This window comes from Nestor notabilis, unplaced genomic scaffold, assembly GCF_000696875.1.
Source record: "Nestor notabilis isolate BGI_N333 unplaced genomic scaffold, ASM69687v1 scaffold8564, whole genome shotgun sequence".
Taxonomy (NCBI): Eukaryota; Metazoa; Chordata; class Aves; order Psittaciformes; family Psittacidae; genus Nestor; species Nestor notabilis.
The window spans coordinates 1,826-3,785 of record NW_009925119.1 but is presented as its reverse complement, the minus strand read 5'-3'; the positions used below and the strand labels follow the sequence as shown (position 1 = coordinate 3,785).

Here is a 1,960-nt window from a genome sequence, read left to right as displayed (position 1 = left end):
GGGTCAATGGGGGTAATGGGGGCAATGGGGGCAATGGGGTGGAGGGACACAGGCAGCACCCCCAGACCCATAAGTATCCCCATAGATGGAGATGGGGGTGGACATCGATGGGGTGGAGACATTGATGAGGTGGGGGCATCAATGGGGCAGAGACATCAACATGGTGGAGACATCAATGGGGTGGAAACATCAATGGGGTGGAGGCATCAATGGGGCAGAGACATCAATGTAGTGGAGACATCAATGGGGCAGAGACATCAATGTGGTGGAGACATCAATGGGGCAGAGACATCAATGTAGTGGAGACATCAATGGGGTGGAGACATCAATGGGGCGGAGACATCAATGTGGTGGAGACGTCAATGGGGTGGAGATGTCAATAGGGTGGAGACATGGAGATATCAATGGGGTGGAGACATCAATGGGGTGGAGGTGTCAATGGGGTGGAGGTGTCAATGGGGTGGAGCCAGCTGCCGCTGCCCCCCCAGAAGCTGCAGCAGGAGCTGGAGTTCCTGGAGGTGCAGGAGGAGTACATCAAGGACGAGCAGAAGAACCTCAAGAAGGAGTTCCTGCACGCCCAGGAGGAGGTGAAGCGCATCCAGAGCATCCCCTTGGTCATCGGCCAGTTCCTGGAGGCCGTGGACCAGAACACGGCCATCGTGGGCTCCACCACTGGTGAGCACCGTGGGGCAGCACCGTGGACAGGGGTGGGGTGGGCGTGGAGGTGGCCATGGGGCTGGATAGAGGAGGTTGAAGGTGGCCATGGAGCAATGGGGAAGTGGAGGTTGCCATGGGGTGATGGAGAAGGTTGGAGGTGGCCATGGGGCAATGGGGACATAGGGATGGATGGAGAAGGTTGGAGGTGGCCATGGGGCGATGGGGACATAGGGATGGATGGAGAAGCTTGGAGGTGGCCATGGGGCGATGGGGACAAGGGGCTCCTCCTGCTTCCCGTCCAGGCTCCAACTACTACGTGCGGATCCTGAGCACCATCGACCGGGAGCTGCTGAAGCCCAACGCCTCGGTGGCCCTCCACAAGCACAGCAACGCGCTGGTGGACGTCCTGCCCCCCGAGGCCGACAGCAGCATCATGATGCTCACCTCAGGTTGGACCCCAACAGGCCACCAGGGAGTGGGGTGGAGATGGGTGGTGGGGCTCCGATGGGTCTCCATTCACGCCCAGCGGTGGTGGATCTCCATCCATGGCCAATGGACCTCTTTGCAGACCAGAAGCCTGACGTGATGTACGCCGACATCGGGGGCATGGACATCCAGAAGCAGGAGGTCCGCGAGGCCGTGGAGCTGCCCTTGACCCACTTCGAGCTCTACAAGCAGGTTGGAGCCCATTGGAGCACCCCATGGCAGGACCTCTGGGACCTCGGGGGTCACCTTTGGGTGTCGTCCACGTGGTCCCATCCCCATAGATCGGCATCGACCCACCCCGAGGTGTCCTCATGTATGGACCTCCAGGCTGCGGCAAGACCATGTTGGCCAAGGCGGTGGCGCATCACACCACGGGTGAGGTCCTCGAGGGGCTGCTGGGGCACCCATGGGTGGGGGGGGGTGTCCTTTGGGTGCTGATGGGGTCCTTGAGGTCCCGATGGTCTCTATGAGGTCCTATGGTCTCTATGAGGGTGTGATGGGCTCTGTGAGGTTCTATGGGCTCCAAGGGGTTCCTTTGGGTCCTGATGGTCTCCATGGTTCTCCATGAGGTCCTGTGCTCTCCATGAGTTCTTATGGCCCCCATGAGGCCCTATGGCTCTCCATGAGCTCCTATGGTCTCCATGACTCTCCATGAGGTTCTATGGTCTTCATGAAGCCCTATGATCTCCATGGCTCTCCATGAGGTCCTATGGTCTCCATGAAGTTCTATGGTCTCCATGGCTCTCCATGAGGTCCTATGGTCTTCATGAAGCCCTATGGTCTCCATGGCTCTCCATGACGTCCTATGGTCTCCATG

At 59.3% G+C, this 1,960-nt stretch overlaps 1 protein-coding gene across 1 annotated transcript in view; it reads left to right on the top strand.

Moving 5' to 3' along the window:
* Positions 1 to 455: 455 nt before the first annotated feature.
* Positions 456 to 1,960, top strand: part of PSMC4 (proteasome (prosome, macropain) 26S subunit, ATPase, 4) — a gene marked incomplete at its 3' end in the record, with an annotated part of 3,058 nt that continues 1,553 nt past the window's right edge. Inside the window, exons 1-4 of the mRNA XM_010012902.1 lie at positions 456 to 675; positions 960 to 1,106; positions 1,226 to 1,335; positions 1,425 to 1,518. Coding sequence (XP_010011204.1) covers positions 456 to 675; positions 960 to 1,106; positions 1,226 to 1,335; positions 1,425 to 1,518 — 571 coding nt within the window. The remainder of the gene's footprint in view (positions 676 to 959; positions 1,107 to 1,225; positions 1,336 to 1,424; positions 1,519 to 1,960) is intronic.